The following is a 17500-nucleotide window of genomic DNA, read 5'->3' as shown; positions in this document are numbered from 1 at the left end:
CCCTGCATCCGGGCCGCTGTTCCTGTGGGGCTCTTACCGCAGTCTGGATCCAATTAGATCCAATCAGATCCAATCAGCTGCACCTCCTCATGTTACCCTTTAGAGAGCTCTTGATTCGCTACAGTTTTAAGCCATACGTTTTAGTTATGTGTTTGAAGGCATAAGCTTTTAGTTATGTGTTTTCAGGCATAAGCTTTTAGTTATGTGTATTTTGGTAACTGTAGTTCCGTAGCCTCCCATATACATACATTTTTCTCTCATTTGTGTCTCCTTATACACCCGTCGCCCATCCAATCATCTGATTGGTTTCAATGGGCCCTTGCTGTTTTTCTTTTGTGTCTGTGAGCTGTGATCAAAACTCTTGTCATAGAGTTATGAATTAGCACTACAAAGCACAAACAGGAGCAGAGCAGCAGCCCTTCTGAAGCTGTTGAGATAACTCATGATTAGTCATTGGCTTATGCCCCCTCCCCCACAATCTTCTGTCCCTTCAGACTCCCAGTCGACGCCTGTCCTGAGAGGGGGGGCTCTGCTGCGGTCAGTGCGTGCCCCCCAGGGCTCGGCCACCTGCGTGACGTGGGGTGGGGCGCACTACCGCACCTTCGACCGGAGGCACTTCCACTTCCAGGGCAGCTGTACCTATGTTTTGGCCTCCTCCATCGACGGCACCTGGGCCATCTACATCAGCACTGTGTGTGCAGGACAGGGACACTGCAGCAAGGTGGGCGCACTTTGACCTCTCTCTGCTCTTCTAGAATATCAGTTCAAGAAGTAAGAACACCGGATCAAGAACATTAACATAGGCCTATACACTGTAGAGGCTGACTGTAGAACCTGGCGTGGGCTGATTCATACTAAATTCAGCTTGACAAGGCTCTAGAGAGAGTGTTAAACCTGAAAACGCCCCTGTGCTCTCATACGAAATAGGCAGAGGATTGTCCAGGGCTCCTTAAACACACAGAGTGGCCATTATCTGGCTAGAGCTGATTATGCACACATCTGCTGGATCACTGCCAGACCAAGCAGGATACATTTGGACCAGTGTTATATATACAGTATATATATATATAAATATATATATATATATACTATATATGTAACATTTTTGAAGGAAGGCTGTGAAGACTTTTACTTGCTATAAATCTGATACCCAAAAAGATTCCTAAAAGATTGTAGAGAGAATTCTGAGAGGTACAGGTGGAATTGCTTAGTATTTTTCTTCTTTGGGGACAAAATCCCTATGACTCATTCAATCGAACAGCCCATCTTGAGTTTCTCTTGGGTCCCTGACTCAAATCGTGTCCCTTGTATGCTATGTGATGGTGTGAGATGATCATGTATTTTCCCCGTGCTGGAGTGGTCTGTTATATCTCGAGACAGAAATGCTCCACAAAGAGTCCTATGAATGGTGTATGTGCCGGGGAGAAAAAGAAAGAGTGCATTATCAGAGTAAATACTACAACATGTCCCTACACATGCTGTGCAGACCCAGTGAAGATTGTGTGTGTGTGTGTGTGTGTGTCTGTCTGTGTGTGTGTGAGAGACAGGGTGTGTGTGAGAGAGATAGAGTGTACTATCAGAGTCAATACTACAGCATGTCGTTCCACAATTTCTGCATGCCCAGTGAATAGTGTGTGTGTGTGTGTGTGTGTGTGGGGGGGGGGGTTGTGAGAGACAGAGTGTGTGTGAGAGAGCTAGAGTGTACTATCAGGGTCAATACTACAGCATGTCGTTCCACAATTTCTGCATGCCCAGTGAATAGTGTGTGTGTGTGTGTGTGTGTGTGTGTGGGGGGGGGGGGGGTTGTGAGAGACAGAGTGTGTGTGAGAGAGATAATCAGAGTGTAGTATCTGAGTCAGTACCACAGCATGTTCCTCCACATGTTCTGCAGGCCCTGCGGTTGATGCTGGGTCTGGACCTGCTGACCGTCCTCCAGGGGAACACGACTCTGAACGGCGTCACGGTACCACATGGAGAACCAGTCTTCCAAAATGGTACAGTCACCTTTTAGAGTTCACACTTTTCACCCTGAAAGGATACCACCCATAGACCCTGACTTACTTACACACTACACGGTAGCCTTTTCAGCCTCTCAAGAAACGTATCGTAACAGTGTTTATTATCGTACGGCGTGTATTATCGGCAAACTTTCGCGTTGTCATGTGAATCCATTATTTAACTGAAGTTATAGATTGTTAATCCATTATTAAACTTAGCATTTAGATTGTTTAACAGAATGGACGATGTTTGACACTGTCCGATAACTGACATAGTTACGCTAGTTGGCAAATAATTTCAACCAGGAATAGTAAATAAAAAACGTGGATTGGCTGTTCAGGTTGTGTTTTTATAGATGACGATGAATCCATAATGAGAGTGTCCTCTGTGAAATCTGCTGTTTGTTGTGTGCAGGTGTGACTGTCCATTGGCTGGGGGACTTTGTGTTTATGGAGAGTGGACTCGGTGTGCGGGTGAAGTTCGACATGGACAATACCGTCTACGTGACGGTGACGGCAGACAACCTGGGCAACACCAGAGGCTTGTGTGGTGTCTACAACAACAACCCCAACGGTGAAAGAGAGAGAGATAGAGAGAGAGAGTAGAGAGTAGGGGGGGACAGGGACGTGCAGAGAACCCCAGACTTTTATTCTCTCTCAAAACAGGACCTTTTTTTGTAACATAATCACGATGTTTTTGTACCAATTGGCTCCTCTTCATCGTTAAAACTGTTTGGATTAAGTTACGTGAGTCAGAGCTCCAGCAGGCCAATAAGGCCAACTCAGCCAGATGGCTGGATGGAGTTTTTGGGTTGTTTTTCCTTGAGTTCACATTACTTATAATAATAAGTGAGTTAATATCCCACATAACATCCCATAACCCGTTTCCGTCTCATTTTATCCCTCTTCATTCCCCTTCCCTCTTTATCCCTCTTCAATGTCTGGGGCCAGTATTTGCAGTAACTCACTTGTGCTAAATTACTCTGTAATGATTTCTGTAGTGTTGCAGACACTCTCAGTAGCATGCATACAGTAAGGCTTTGGCCTGTCCACCATATTTTTCACTGTGATTTGTTGTTGACATGTGGTCTGAAACCTGAACTGAACTCTCCGTGGTATAATGTTTGGATCTGGCCATCACATTTTCTTATGTGTTATTGATAGTCTGACGCATAAGCTGACAGGCGTTTAGGCCTCTCTTTCACGCAGTTATGATTATGATGTCCCCGACCAACCCCAGTGCTGATGCTCATGTGTGTGTGGGTGTGTACAGATGACTTTACGCTGGCCAGTGGGAGTGTGTCTGCGTACGCTGCCAGCTTTGGGAACTCGTGGCGGGTGGCTGATAAGCAAACAGAGGTCTGTCCTGACTGACTCATATCTTCTTCCCAATAACAAAACACTTTGTGTGTGTCTCCTGACCCAACCTGACACGATGATGTTGCTAGTATTTAATCAGTGTCTGGTCAAATGTATGTGTTGGAGGAAACATACAGGCCTCACACAAACACAAGAAGACCCAGTAATGAAGGCAGGAGACAGTTATGAAGTGACGCTAGATTTCTGTGCCCAAATGTGGCCCATTGGGTTAAAGGTGTTAACTGAAAACCTTTGGCTGGCTGAGGTGGTTCAAAAAAGTGCTGAAGTAATACGTTCTGATTTTCTGTATGTCATACATAATATACTAAAGGCTTTACAGAGTGTAAACTTGATCAGTTGATCAATTTAAACAATTGACAATACTTATAGTTAATTGTAGATATAGTTTCTATTGAAATATTGTTATATATGACAAACTGTGGGCATTATGTTTTTTGACTGTTCAAGTGCTCCTGTGGAAGAAAACGTCAATACTGATGTTTCTAGACTGGTAAATGTATTATATCCTAATGGATTTTGGGGCTTCTGGGTAATGTTGTTTGTTGTGCTATCTTTTCTCAGGGTTGCAGTGATGCAGCTGAGTTGGGCCACAGTTGTGACATCACTGGCAGGATTGTTCTACGTGGAGAGGCGGAGTCAGCCTGCCATAGGCTTCTGGAGATGCCATTCTCACAGTGCCACCATCGAGTGAGGGAACAAACACTCACACACTCGGCATAGCAGTTTTAAAATCATATGTACTAACAGCAGAGTGTGTGTGTGTGTGTGTGTGTGTGTGTGTGTGTGTGTGTGTGTGTGTGTGTGTGTGTGAGTGTGAGTGTGTGTGTGTGTGTGTGTGTGTGTGTGTGTGTGTGTGGGTGTGTGTGTGTGTGTGTGTGTGTGTGTGTGTGTGTGTGTGTGTGTGTGTGTGTTTCTGCATTAATGCAATAGTATGTAAATATGTTTGTTTATATGAATGTGTGTGTGTGTGTGTGTGTGTGTGTGTGTGTGTGTACGTGTGTGTATGTGTGTAAGTGTGTATGTGTGTATGTGTGTGTGTGTGTGTGTGTGTGTGTGTGTGTGTCTGTGTCTGTGTCTGTGTGCATGTGTCTGTGTGTGTGTGTGTGTGTGTGTGTGTGTGTGTGTGTGTGTGTGTGTGTGTGTGTGTGTGTGTGTGTGTGTGTGTGTGTGTCTTTAATGTGTATGATATGTGTGTGTGCAGGTGGATCCAGCAGTCTTTTTGGACTCCTGCATGTACATGTTCTGCAGTCTCCCCAGCAGTGAGAGAGAGGGCGCCGTGTGTCAGACACTGGCCAGCTACGCCCGAGAGTGTGCCCAACAGCACGTCATCCTCAGCTGGCGCCGCCCTGGCCTGTGTGGTAAGACAGACAGACAGACAGACAGACAGACAGACAGACAGACAGACAGACAGACAGACAGACAGACAGACAGACAGGCAGGCAGACAGGCAGGCAGGCAGGCAGGCAGGCAGGCAGACAGACAGACAGACAGACAGACAGACAGACAGACAGACAGACAGACAGACAGACAGACAGACAGACAGACAGACAGACAGACAGACAGACAGCTTCATTATTCCCCAATGAAACATTAGCAGCCCTTTATATAAATCAAAAACAAAAATCCCTTTGTCCCATGTGCCATGTGTTGAGGTACATTAATGCTTTTAGCGCCCACCTCCATCTCCCCACAATCTTCTTCTGTGTCTTGCTTTCTTTGGACTCTTTTTCATGCCCTCATTCTTTGGCACTCTCTCTATCTCTCTCTATCTCTATCTCTCTCTCCCTCTCTCTCTCTCTCTCTCTCTCTCTCTCTCTCTCTCAGGACGAGTGTGTCTGAGGGGTCAGGTGTTTTCAGACTGTGTGTCCTCCTGTCCCGCCAGCTGTTCCTCCCCGCTCCCCCCTGCCTCCGGCCAGTGTCGAGAGGAGTGTGTGGGGGGATGTGAATGCCCCCCAGGGCTGTTCTTGCTGGGGGGCGAGTGTCTGAAGAGGGAGGACTGTCCCTGTTTCCACCGCCGACGGTCCTACAAGGCAGGGGACACCATTCAGCAGCAGTGCAACACGTGGTGAGTATGCTGTTTGAGTATGAACGGAGTAGTAAACATCAACACGTGGTGAGAATGCAGTTTGAGGATGAACAGACTAGTAAACATCAACACGTGGTGAGTATGCTGTTTGAGTATGAACAGAGAGTGTAGTAAACATCAGGGACACATTCAGCAGCAGTGCAACACGTGGTGAGTATGCCACTGGGGTCAGCATCCAATAGTCTGTAGAATATTGATTAGGATTAGGTCTATCTACACCAGATGGAATTTCAGACTACTTAGAGCACTAATTATACTGAATTATGCATCTAAAGTGCATTACAGGAAATAGACTATAGGCTAATTTTCATTCGGTCTGTCCTTCTCTCTCTCTTTCCTTCCCTCTCTCTGTCTCTGTCTCTCTATCTCTCTCACTCTGTCTCTGTCTCCCTCTCTCTCTCTCTCTCTCTCTCTCTCTCTCTCTCTCTCTCTCTCTCTTAGTGTTTGTTCAGCTGGTCAGTGGCAGTGCTCAGGGGAGAGATGTGCAGCTCAGTGCGCCCTCATTGGTGGACTGCAGGTCACGACCTTTGACAAGAAGAAATATATTCTTCAGGGAGGAGACTGTGGCTTTACTGCAGTAGAGGTGAGTGAAGATACTACTGTGAACAGTCACATTCACAGGCAACACGCCTATCGAGGACATCAGGATCACCGATCCTTAACTGTTGTGGAGTTTTGCGTAGGAGAGACATCATGATATCACGTGGTCACGCTGCTGCCATTACTGGCCTCTCTAAGGTCCATGCTTTATGTGTACAGAACAGCTCAAGTGTGTGTTCTCACCACCATCACTAGATTGGTCCTGCCTTACACTCCCTCTCTCCCATTACCAGTTAAACGTCTTCAATGGTTATTCAGTGACTGATCATATTGATGTAAAAGTGATCAAATATAAATCTTTATTATATGTGTATATGTGTTTGTGTGTATGTGTGTGTGCGTTGCGTGTTTATGTATTTATGTATGTTTGTGTTGTGTGTGTGTGTTTGTGTGTGTGTGCGTGTGTGCGTGTGTGTATGTGTGTGTGTGTGTGTGTGTGTGTGTGTGTGTGTGTGTGTATGGTTGTGTTGTGTATGTGTGTGTGTGTGTGTGTGTGTGTGTGTGTGTGTGTGTGTGTGTGTGTGTGTGTGTGTGTGTGTGTGTGTGTGTGTGTGTAGGACTTTGTAGACAGGAAACTGGAGGTGACGGTGCGTGTTGGAGAGTGTGTGGTTGGAGGAGGTCGGGGCTGCCTGAGAGAGATGTCTGTCACGGCCCTGCGCACCACAGTAATCGTCACGGATACTGGTACATATAACAATCCCTGACCGGTGATTTGTCTGACTGTCCGCCTGCCTGTGCGTCTGTTTGATGATACATATCTGTCACAACTACTATTATTATTATTATATTATATTAAGACGTAGATGAAGGAACTTTTGTATTTGTATTCGTATTGCGCTTTTTAAATGTTTGCACATCTGCTTTTCAAGATATGCATAGCAAATACACATAGGCCAAAAAAAAATCTAGAGCACAACCATAAATACCTTTAAAGAACATCTTTCTGTCTGTGTGTGTCTTATCTTCGTCTATCTATGTGTTTATCTGTCTTTCTGTGTGTGTATTATCTCAGTCTTTCGGTTCCCTTAGACCCTGCCCTGTCTTGTGTGTTGCTGCAGGTGCTGTGAGCGTTAATGGGCGGCTGGAGGTGTTGCCAGTGGTGACGGGGGACCTGGTGGTGCGGAGAGCCTCCTCCGTGTTTCTGCTCATCCAGGCGTTCGGGGCCCAGGTGCTGTGGTTCCTGGAGGGGCCGCTGGCTCTCATCACCCTGCAGCCGGGCTTTGCCCAGAAGGTAAACCCCGGCACAGTGGAGGGAGTTACTGTAGGGCACGTAGCTGCACTCAAGGGTAGTTATCTGTGTATATGGAAGAGACAAATAAACGCTATTTGTAATCTCTGTCATTTCTGTGTAGCAGCAATGTCAGTTCAAGTGAATAAAGTGTATCAGCTTAAGACACATTAAAGTGAGAAGAAACAGAAAAGAGTTGTACCTTTTTATTTTCATATTATTTTAGAGTTTACTTCAGAGGAGTTTTTCTGTCAACAGGCAGCATCACCCAGCGAAGTATACCTAGACCTGTGGATGTGTTCATAGAGCTGTGGATGTGTATATAGAGGCCCATTTATCTTACTTTAAATTATTTCTCCACTTTATTGATGATACATGACAGAGCTGTCTCTGTATGTAGAGCTCTGTATGGGTATGTGAAGCCAGTTGAACTGAGCACACGGCCTTCAGTCCAACATGAGCATGACATGAAGCTGACTATGTACATGTCTACATCAAATAGTAGAGATATTGAGAGCTGGTGCTTTATATCTTAATATAAGCCTGGTTGAGTTAATCAGTGCCTGTATTTTTAAGTGAAACTTCACGTTACCCTTACAGTCCAGCTTCTCTCCTCTGCTCTCCTCACGTCTTTGAGTCTGGCTCATCCTTTAGCTTGTTCAGTCTGAGGATAAAGTGTATCATGAGAGCTGACCTCGTGATCTCGGTGTTCTTAGAACCTCCGTCCTCCCTGATCCTCCTTTTCTGGGTTCCCAATTCACTCAAGGAACATCAGTCACTCAGCATTTTTTTTATTTGATAGAACACATTTTTTGTCAATAATGTACTGTATGAAAGTTGATTCTAACTGAATTGAATTGAAATAATAATCACTGATAACTTTGACACAATTTCTGTAATTTTTGCTTATTAAGTAAGAATTGACATAAAGCATCTCTGACTGTATGAGAAGGTGCCTTGGGTATTAGATGTGATCACTCGTCCCCTGTGTGTTTAAGGTTCGAGGGCTGTGTGGCACACTGACCTGGAGTCAGCACGATGACTTCACCACGCCGGAGGGAGACGTTGAGAGCAGCGTGGCGTCCTTCGCCAGCAAGTTCACCACGGGCAGCTGCCCCGCCCCCCAGGGCAGCCCGGCCGACCCCTGCAGCACCTACACCCAGCGCCGCCAGCATGCAGAGAGTGTCTGTTCCGTCATACACAGCACCATCTTCCAGGTCACACACACACACACACACACACACACACACCATCATATTAACCCACACTCATAGCGTCTCTAACTCCTACTTACCCACACTCATAGCGTCTCTAACTCTGAGCTTTCCTATCTCTGAACAACTACCTAAGAATCACAATTACAAATAACTAATCACTAATATTGAAGAATTAATGACAAAAGAACCAGAACTTCTACTCAATGCAGAACTCTCTTTCCTACAGCCATGCCGTGACGTGGTGGACAGAGATAATTATAATAACTAAAAACTAGTAACTGATCTTGACCATCTAATATCAAAGAACCAGTAACAAAGGGCTAAGTGCATATTTCAGTTTTCCACCACTGAAGCTGGTCTGTCTGTCTGTCTGTCTGTCTGTCTGTCTGTCTGTCTGTCTCTCTCCCTCAGCTGTGCCATGACGTGTCTATCTGTCTGTCTCTCTCCCTCAGCCGTGCCATGACGTGGTGGACAGGGAGCCCTACATGCGTCTGTGTCTGAACGATGTGTGCAGCTGCGCCCCCAACAGGCCGTGCCAGTGTACTGTTTTCACTGCCTACGCCCGCCACTGTGCCCAGGAGGGGGTGGGCATCAGCTGGAGGAACCACACCTTCTGCCGTAAGAGGCCCACCCTGCCCCCACTGCCATACCCAACACTTAAGACAGACCACCATTTGATTGTCCCCAGATGCTGCAACACATGTCTGTCTCCGTTCTGTCCAATGAGTCTGTGTCTCTCTGAGTCTCACTGTCATGGAGGCTTACATTAAACACAACAAGGCATCACTAATGGTTTAGGAACATGTGTGAATTAACTTATTGATCACCCACTGTCATAGAGGCTTACATTACACACAACAAGGCATTACTAATGGCTTAGGAACTTATTAATTACTCATTTATCCTTTGTTATGATCCTTTGTAGTGGGTCCCCCACACACTGATATACACACGCACACACACACACACACATTTTCTATCCCTCTCTCTCCTCTCCTCTCCTCTTCTTTTTGCCCTTCTTGCTCTCTACTCATATTATCTCCCTCTCCCCCCCCCCCCCCCCCCCCCCCAGCGGTGCAGTGCTCTGGCGGTCAGCTTCACCAGGAGTGTGGCCGTGCGTGTGGGGCCTCCTGCAGCGACCTGCGCCAGGGCTGGACCTGTGCCGGTGCCACCCCCAGCTGTGTGCCTGGCTGCCAGTGCCCGCCAGGCCTGGTGCAGGACGACGAGGGCCAGTGCGTACCCGCCAGCATGTGCCCCTGCCTGAGAGGAGAGCAGATGTACCCGCCTGGCAGCACCTTTCAGAACAACTGCAACACGTGGTAGGATTTACAGGATTCATAATGATGTAGAGTAATGCAGGACAACTGCAAGATGGGTTTCAGGATTTACAGGATTCATAATGATGTAGTATAATGCAGGACAACTGCAACACGTAGTAGGACAGTAAAGGATCCATACCTACTTCTTACCTAAAGGCCTGGCTATGTAACTGTAACAGTGCCAGTAAAAGAACAGGAACATTAACCACAGCTTTTTCTTTTTGTAGATATTAAATTACTATTCAATGTTATATTATTCGTTATTAATGTAATGATACATAATCATTGATTTATGAAGGAATCTGAATGATGTGTTAGTATATGGCTTGGGATCTATTGTTTCCAGCTCAGCTTCAGCCAGTGAATGTATGAATGGTCCAACCAGACTGCAGCAACAACCTAATTTAACCTCATCTAATGCCACAGTGCAGTTCAGCTTCACTGACCTGTCTTGAAAGAGTATTAGAAAGCCAATTGATAAATGGCTGTTTACAGGACTGTAAAGTCTCACTCCAGTAAGTGTCAGAGATAACTGCTTGCGGCAGGACAGCTTCAACTAATGCAATAGAGAGAGAGAGAGAGAGAGAAAGAGAGAGAGAATGCGAAAAGGAGAGGGAGAGAAAGACAGAGAATGAGCGAGCGTGTGTGAATGGTCAATGATAGACGGATTTTATGATGGCTGAGTGATAAGATAGCTGTTGTTTTATGACTGCTGTGGCCTCTGTAGTTTTTTATAAGTTCATGTTCGATAAAGAGACAGTGACTCAGCAGGAGGATGATTGAACCGTCATGACCCCAACGCAGGCTCTGACTGCTGCTTCTAGAAGACTAGAAAGGCAGATCCTTGCATTTAAGGTTCAGCAATGGAAGTGAAATAATCCCAGTTTACTGCTGCCATATATATGTGAAAGGTTTGAATGTTCTTCTATCATACTGACACAGACAGTCTTTGGCCTCTATTCGATTATACCCTTCTGACGAGTAGGCTAGTGAATGCAAGTTACAAGCAATCAATTATTCTATAACAACAAACCTGCAAAGTCACTTTATGAGGGACCTCTTGTAAAAGAGGTCTTCTCCTGCCGTATCGCTCTGACCTTTTCCTAGAAGCTTAACAACAACAATGTTTTTATGGACACTTCTCAGTATGCTAACACTAGGCCAACACTAGGAATGCATGTTAGATTGCACATTGGCATTATTAATGGTTAAATAAGAGTTCAGGGGTGTGTGTGTGTGTATGTGTGTGTGTGTGTTCTGGGTTTCATCAGAAGGTGTGTCAGTGTCTGCCTTCCTCTCTCCTGTGATCAGCGTGGTTTGAGGGGTCTGATGAAATCACTCTATGTCCTGCTCTCTGCTCCGCTGGGATAGGTTGATTTCATTGCATCTCTTTTCCACATAACATCCTCAGAGTCGAGACGGGACGAGATTATATGAGATGAGATGAGATGAGATGAGATGAGATGAGATGAGATGAGATGAGATGAGATGAGATGAGATGAGATGAGATGAGATGAGATGAGATGAGATGAGATGAGATGAGATGAGATGAGATGAGTGATTGGGCACATCAAAGATATGGAGATCTGCCTCCAGTGGTGTCAGGGACTCTTGCGAACTCTGTGTATGTACGTACGTGTGTACATGTGTGTACGTGTCGTGTGTGTGTGTGTGCGTGCGTGCGTGCGTGCATGCGTGCGTACGTGCATGCGTGTGTATGTGTGTGTCAGAGCTTTGGCAATATTGCAAGTGTGGTAATGTGTAGTTATGAGCTGAGTAATTAAGTTGATGTGGAAATCATATACACGTCCTCGACAATAAATTTAAGATTACACAAGACTATTCTTTCTCTCTCTCTCTTTCTTTATCACTCTCTCTCTCTCTCTCTCTCTTTCTTTCTCTTTCCCTCTTTCTCCCTCCCTATCTCTCTTCCTCCCTCTCTCTCTTCCTCCCTCTTCTCTCTCTCTCTGTTTCTTCCTTTTCTGGTCTCTGTGTCTACTGTAGTGTGTGTCAGAGTGGGGGATGGAATTGCACTAATTCTAAGTGTCCTGAGGTGACTCAGTGCCCTGGATCTCTTGTCTACTCGCCCCGCTCCTGCCTCCGCACGTGTGCCAGCCTGGATGCCCCCCTGGCACCCTGCGCCGAGCCCATCTATGGATGCGTCTGCCCAGAGGACACCGTTCTGCTGGTGGGCACAATCTCTGCCCACACACAACAGCCAGCATTACACAGCACCCAACAATACAGTCATCCTAAACTCTCTAATGTAGTTCAGAATGTTCCAAACCACAACAATACGATCAGTGTAAAATCTTTAATGGTGTTCATGGTTAAATGTGGTCACAATTACAGTTTGCATGGGTTTTCAATAGAGTTAGGAGGTCATATGTATAGTTTGTAGTTGGATTCTGAACTATATTCAGTGCTATTTAGAAGAGTTTGTTTGTATGGGTAGTCTAAATATGTTTTTGTTTTTAGCTGGGATATGCCCTCTTGACAGTAAAATTCAAGAAATAACATCAATGAGACCATATAAAATATCCAGTCCTCTATGTAAGGCATAATGTACAAAAGTAAATGCTGTAGGTACTTTGGTTCCTTTTACGTTTGTATTCTGCGCTATCAATTTTCTTCTGGAACATTCCAACATCTCCATCCTTAGCTAATCTTGTTTGTCTCAGGGCGATCGCTGTGTCCCACCCGATGAATGTCCTTGTCATCACAATGGCAGAATGTACTTCGCCAACCACACCATCACCAAAGACTGCAACACCTGGTGGGAAACACTTACAAAATGCTCCAAAAGACGCACAACAGAGTCACTGAACTCCACACTGAACTCCACAAATATAAAAACACACAGTTGAGTCACTGAACTCCACACTGAACTCCACAAACACTACTAAATCACTGTAATACAAACACAAAGCTTGCTTCAAGGACCAAGGCCACATGTCACTAGATGTTGTTTAGCTTGATACTACTCAACACAAACCATACTGAGGGTAATGCAAAACACTTCATTCGACATCATTCCTCTGTGTCTAAAATACAGAATACATGTGATAAATAGTGTTGCACCGATACCGATACCAGTATCGGATAGGGCCCCGATACAGCACTAAAATGGTGGTATCGGTATCGGCGAGTACCAACAAATAGTGCAGATACTTTATTTTTTTTATTTTTTTTATCAATGGTTTGGTCCCCAAACAAAACAAACACACAAAGAAACAATACAGGGAAAGAAAAAAAAAACTGACCAAACTTTAACTCTATTGTGTTCAAAATCAGAAAAGCCACAGTGCTGCTCAGTAAGGTAAACCATCAATTATAGAGGACTAGTCCTCAGTTATGTCTGAAGTGCTGAAACTGTCAAGAAATGTAATTTGACTTTCTTACTGTTACACTAGTATTATACATGGGACCAAACCATTGATAAAAAAAAAAATAAAAAAAATTTAAAAAAGTATTTTTCAAATTTCAAACAGAGTGGTATCGGTATGGTATTGGTATCGGCCGATACTGCACAGCCAGGTATCGGTATCGGTATCGGAGCCAAAAAATGGCATCGGTGCAACACTAGTGATAAATGAAAAACCTATTTTCCGTTCCAATTTATGAAGTTAAACTTCAGTCCCAGAGGGCAGCGTTGATAACTGACCACACATGTAAACGGCTCTGATATCATGAACTGCTGATGGTAAATAACACTTATTTTACATGCTGTGTGCTCAAACTCCTTATTGGTTTCTCTAAGTGTGTGCCAAGCGAGACGCTGGCACTGCGGGCAGTCCCTGTGCGCTGGCACCTGCGTCGCCACGGGCGACCCGCACTACGTGACGTTTGATGGGCGCTGCTTCTCTTTTCTGGGCGACTGTGAGTACGTGCTGGCCCAGGAAACCGGCGGCCTTTTCAGCGTCACTGCCGAGAATGTGCCCTGCGGCAGCACCGGAGTCACCTGCACCAAGTCCGTCACCTTCACCGTCGGTAACACCGCCATCCACCTGCTGCGCGGTGAGGATATGGGGGTGGCATCATATAGCATGTCACATTATTATATATTACTGTATAATAACTGCCCTTGGCTGAGGAGATGCAGTTAAAAGATATGCTACAACACTAACTATATTTTCATATATACTGTCACTATACTGAACTATCAGTACTGACATCCACATACTCTGAGGTGATATTGTATATATGATTATACACATGCTGTGTCCACCTCTCACTGGGTGTGCTGTTTATCACACCTGTGTTGTATGTGTTTTTGTGTCTGTCTATCACACCTGTGTTGTATGTGTTTGTTTGTGTGTCTGTCTATCACACCTGTGTTGTATGTGTTTGTGTGTCTGTCTATCACACCTGTGTTGTATGTGTTTGTGTGTCTGTCTATCAAACCTGTGTGGTATGTGTTTGTGTGTCCGTCTATCACACCTGTGTTGTATGTGTTTGTGTGTCCGTCTATCACACCTGTGTTGTATGTGTTTGTGTGTCTGTCTATCACACCTGTGTTGTTTGTGTGTCCCAGGGAAGGCGGTGACAGTGAACGGCATGCAGGTGTCTCTCCCTAAGTCCTACTCGGGCAGTGGGCTGATGCTGGAGAGGGTAGGGCTCTTCGTGTCCCTCTCGTCACGCCTGGGGGTCACACTGCTCTGGGACGGAGGTGGGTTCATAGTGTTTGCCCCCCCCCCCCTTATGTGCCGCAAGTCCTGCTTAAGGTTTCTTCCTGATTAACAGGGAGTTCTTCCTTGCCCCTGTCGCCATTGTGCTTGCTCTAAGGGGGTTCAGGCCCTGGGCTCTGTAAAGCCCCTTGAGACATTTGTATTGTTTTGGTGCTATATAAATAAAATTGAATAAAATTGAATAGTTGTCAGATGGGGAGTGGGGATGGTTGATACAATGGGAGTTGAAGATGCGGTCTACAAATCGGACGAAAGGTTGTTGATATTTGAACTTTACTCTGTGAACTTTAACTCTCAGTCAGACCTCAACATTTACATATGACTCCACATATGATGGTATTACATAGTATCTCACACACATTCTTACACACACACATACAGTCTTACAAACACACACACACACACACACACACACACAGGCTTTTCCTTACGTCTTCCACTTCTCTGCTGTTGGCCAGGCATGCGTGTGTATGTGCGACTGGCACCTAGTCTTCGTGGCAGGGTTGGGGGGCTGTGTGGCAACTTCGACGGTGACACAGAGAATGACTTCACCACTCGCCAGGGCATTGTGGAGTCGACGCCTGAGCTCTTTGGAAACTCCTGGAAGGTCAGCCCGTCCTGCCCTGACGTCCAGGACCAGGACCTCAGAGACCCCTGTGCGGTGGGTACCAGTCCATTCCAACCACCAGGCACCAACACTGAACTCTAACATCAGTAGTATATTTCAGATTAGGTCCAGTGGTCTCTACTAGTCCAGAGGTTGTTTCCTTGACTTAAATGTATTATCAGTAATTAACTTCAGAAGGTTTAGGTTCAGGATATAGTTGTAGGATTAGGGTAAGCAATGTGTAACAGGATATGGTTTGGAGATGTGTAACAGGATTAGGGTTGGCAATGTGGAACAGCATTAGGGTTAGCGATGTGTAACAGGATTAGGGTTGGCAATGTGGAACAGCATTAGGGTTAGCGATGTGTAACAGGATTAGGGTTGGCAATGTGGAACAGCATTAGGGTTAGCGATGTGTAACAGGATTAGGGTTGGCAATGTGGAACAGCATTAGGGTTAGCGATGTGTAACAGGATTAGGGTTGGAGATGTGTAACAGGATTAGCTTTGGAGATGTGTAACAGGATTAGCTTTGGAGCTGTGTAACAGGATTAGGGTTAGCGAAGTGTAACAGGATTGGGGTAAGCGATGTGGAACAGGATTAGGGTAAACGATGTGTAACAGGATTAGGGTAAGCAGTGCAGAAAAGGATTAGGGTTTGTAGATGTGTAACAGGATTAGGGTTGGCAATGTGTAGCAGGATTATGGTCGGAGGTGTGTAACAGGATTAGGGTTGGAGATGTGTAACAGGAGGACACAACATTGGCATTTGGCAGGACACAACATGGCATTCTACAACATCACATAAAATGCCATGACCACAAACCTGATTTAAATGGTGACTTGATTGTGACCTTTGACCCTCAGATCCATCCTCACAGGGTGATGTGGGCTAAGAAGAGGTGTGCGGTCGTCACCCAGGAGCGCTTTGGCGTGTGTCACGCAGAGGTGCCCTACCAGCAGTATTACGACTGGTGTGTCTTTGACGCCTGTGGGTGAGTGACGCATCCTCACACACGTTTCACTTCTTTATTTGAGGCCACAATTCAAAAGAAATGTACGTAAGGAAACACATTTAGCAGAAGCGATAATTGCTCAGAGATGATTCAACCATGTGACTCAGTCAGCAGTGATTATATAGCAGCACGACAAATCTTATGGCTAAAAACAGCACCTTTTCCTTCAAACGGTGCAGCTTACAATTATGGATGAGATGGAACAGCCAACTACTTCGCTTTTAGTTTTTTGAAAATCCAGCTATCCTGAGACCCCTAGTGACCATCTTATGCACTGGACCCAGACTGCCAAATATGAACACAAGAAATTGAGCTACGATAAAATCTAAACGATCGTCATGATATTATGAATGGTTTTGTATTAATTTGCATTTATACCTGAAGTCTGCTACAGCAGTGATATTAGTATTAGTGATATGAGTGTTATCTGTATAAACAACCGACTTCTGTTGCTTTCCTAGATACAATAATATAACATTGTAGGAGAGTCCACCTAAACTGGTTTATTCATATCATTGTTTCTGTTCATATCATGTTTTGTGTAAGTATACTATAAGTTAAAAAAAAATTATATATGTAAAAACATAATTTATGTGTGGTCCTTTAATCTATCCGATAGATAAAAAAAAAACTCTCTAACAGTTCTTCATGTATCCTGGTGCAGTGTGTTTCTATGGCCTACTGAGGTCCAGATAGAGTTCCTACTCATATTATGTGGTGTGATTTGCACGTATGTGTGTGTGTGTGTGTGTGTGTGTGTGTGTGTGTGTGTAGGTGTGACTCTGGCGGGGACTGTGAGTGTTTGTGCACGGCCCTGGCTGCCTACGCTGAGGAGTGTAACCGCAGAGGAATCTACGTCCGCTGGCGATCTCAGGGGCTCTGTCGTACGTCTCATAAACATACATACAGTAGAAGCATCCTCTAGAAAGGGCATATCTCCACACCTCTCTCTCTCCCTCTCTCTCTCTCTCTCCCTGCATGTGATCAATCTCTGTACCTCTCTAATTATCTTTATATCGCCATCTCTGTCCCTCTCTTTCTGTCTTTTCTTCTTCCTCTCTCTCTCTCTCTCTCTCTCTCTCTCTCTCTCTCCCTCCTCTGTAGCACTGCAGTGTGAGAATGGTCTGGAGTACCAGCCCTGTGGCTCTGCCTGCTCCTCCACCTGTCCTGGCGTCACCGCCAGCCCAGACTCTCACTGCGGGGCCCTGTCCTGTGTGGAGGGCTGCTTCTGCCCTGCCGGCACTGTCAGTCATGGTGAGTGTGTGTTTATGTGGGTGAGAAGGTGTGTTTGTTTGTGTGTCTTTGTGTTTGTGTGTGTGAGTAGGTTTGTGTGTGTGTCTTTGTGTGTGTGTGTGTGTACCCC

At 45.4% G+C, this 17500-nt stretch overlaps 1 protein-coding gene across 1 annotated transcript in view; it reads left to right on the top strand.

Annotated features, from left to right (window-relative positions):
* Nucleotides 1-17500, top strand: part of sspo (SCO-spondin) — a gene marked incomplete at both ends in the record, with an annotated part of 96327 nt that overhangs the window by 3400 nt on the left and 75427 nt on the right. The window contains 21 exons of the mRNA XM_080855448.1: nt 495-721; nt 1892-1994; nt 2413-2571; nt 3271-3356; nt 3939-4064; nt 4579-4735; nt 5202-5442; nt 5905-6046; nt 6621-6747; nt 7122-7294; nt 8290-8508; nt 8961-9126; nt 9581-9827; nt 11832-12015; nt 12509-12603; nt 13588-13844; nt 14362-14496; nt 14974-15176; nt 15989-16116; nt 16912-17021; nt 17242-17391. Of these exons, the coding sequence (XP_080711574.1) occupies nt 495-721; nt 1892-1994; nt 2413-2571; nt 3271-3356; nt 3939-4064; nt 4579-4735; nt 5202-5442; nt 5905-6046; nt 6621-6747; nt 7122-7294; nt 8290-8508; nt 8961-9126; nt 9581-9827; nt 11832-12015; nt 12509-12603; nt 13588-13844; nt 14362-14496; nt 14974-15176; nt 15989-16116; nt 16912-17021; nt 17242-17391 (3435 nt within the window). The remainder of the gene's footprint in view (nt 1-494; nt 722-1891; nt 1995-2412; nt 2572-3270; nt 3357-3938; nt 4065-4578; nt 4736-5201; nt 5443-5904; nt 6047-6620; nt 6748-7121; nt 7295-8289; nt 8509-8960; nt 9127-9580; nt 9828-11831; nt 12016-12508; nt 12604-13587; nt 13845-14361; nt 14497-14973; nt 15177-15988; nt 16117-16911; nt 17022-17241; nt 17392-17500) is intronic.

The sequence above is a fragment of the Sprattus sprattus genome (assembly GCF_963457725.1).
Source record: "Sprattus sprattus genome assembly, chromosome: 17".
NCBI classification, from domain to species: Eukaryota; Metazoa; Chordata; class Actinopteri; order Clupeiformes; family Clupeidae; genus Sprattus; species Sprattus sprattus.
Note: the sequence above shows the minus strand (reverse complement) of the source record. Positions and strands in the feature narration are given on the sequence as shown.